The sequence below is a fragment of the Protobothrops mucrosquamatus genome, unplaced genomic scaffold, assembly GCF_001527695.2.
Source record: "Protobothrops mucrosquamatus isolate PMUCROS unplaced genomic scaffold, P.Mucros_1.0 scaffold2682, whole genome shotgun sequence".
Lineage (NCBI taxonomy): Eukaryota > Metazoa > Chordata > Lepidosauria > Squamata > Viperidae > Protobothrops > Protobothrops mucrosquamatus.
Window position 1 is genome coordinate 876 of NW_015388729.1, and position 1,308 is coordinate 2,183.

General features: G+C 50.1%; 1 protein-coding gene across 1 annotated transcript in view; it reads left to right on the forward strand.

Annotated features, from left to right (window-relative positions):
- The first annotated feature begins 824 nt into the window (after positions 1-824).
- Positions 825-1,308, forward strand: part of SERPINF2 (serpin family F member 2) — a 13,428-nt gene continuing 12,944 nt past the window's right edge. The window contains exon 1 of the mRNA XM_029286000.1: positions 825-924. Coding sequence (XP_029141833.1) covers positions 825-924 — 100 coding nt within the window. The remainder of the gene's footprint in view (positions 925-1,308) is intronic.

Consider the following 1,308-nt stretch of genomic DNA (forward strand, 5'->3'; position numbering starts at 1 on the left):
CAAGGTCTATCGTTTTCGTTGTCAGGTTGGTGAGTTCTATGGCCAATACGGCACAGCAGAGTTCCAACCTTGGTATGGTGTGACCTTGTTGTGGTGCTAGTTTCGCCTTTCCCATGGCGAAACTGACGCAAATGTGGCTCTCCCCGCTGTAGATTCTGATGTATCCTACGGCTGCTATCGACTTCGTTGACGCATGTGAGAAGACGTGCAACATGCGTTGCACGCGGATACTTTGGAGACAACTTAGGGATGTACGCCACATCTCCCAGTCTTGCTTCTTTTCTAGTGGAAGTGGCTCGTCCCAGTCTGTGGTGCTCTGGGAGTGTACACGTAGCTGCAGAAATTCTTTGTCCTCTATCGACAAGGCTAAGTCATTGTGATTTTTGCTGGTCTGGAACACTGTCATTCCCAAAACGTGTTTGGTTGTCAAAAGCGTGAAGTGTTCTTGGCATGGTTTCAGGTAGGATCCTCTCCCATTACTAAGAATGGAGGTTGTTGAGATATTCACCTGGGTTGGAGTTTGCAGCCGGTCAACACAGACCGTTCCAGAGATGACCCATCCAAGTTTTATCTTAAAGGCAATTGGGGGGCCTGTTGGGCCTCTGGCCATTCCGTGGTAGGCAAAGGTGTCAGGGGCATCTACTCCCAACAGAAGCAGGATTTCGGCTTCAGGATCTAGGGCAAGGAGTTGACCCGCCACGTGCACCAGGTGAGGTATGGTGCATGCTACCTCTGGTGTTGGAATTTGACTGCAATCATCTGGTAAGGCATCCCATTCTAGCAATGGTGGCAGTAGGAACTGTGAACTCCCATCTAACGACTCTATGCGGAGTCCGGTGATTTTCGTCCCCGCCGTTCTCTGGGGCACAGTGCACGTTGATATTGTGAAAAGCATTTCTTCACTTGAGAGTTCTCTTGGAAATGGTGAGTAGCTACATACTGATGTGCAGTTGACACTCGCGGTTGCCTCTGGGTGCACTTTGGAGCCACACTGAGGCTCCTTGGTCAAAGAAGGAGTAGAAGTTGCTTGTTGTAGCTGCTCAGAATCTGGATGCAGGGCTCCCAGGTGCTTGTCACTCTTGCATGAGTAACACTTCATCTTAGCTGCGTAAACTTTGGCCACATGTTCCGTAGACTCACAGTGTTTGAAGCAGACCTCGTACTCCCCCAAATCCAACCTTCTTCTCCAGGATGTTGGAGGATACATTGGTGCTGTGCAGGATTTGCCGTCAGGCTGAGGTGACTCGATGTTGAAGTCGCTAGGAGCACGATCAGTGGCTTCTCATTGATACTCATAGGCATTGCTCC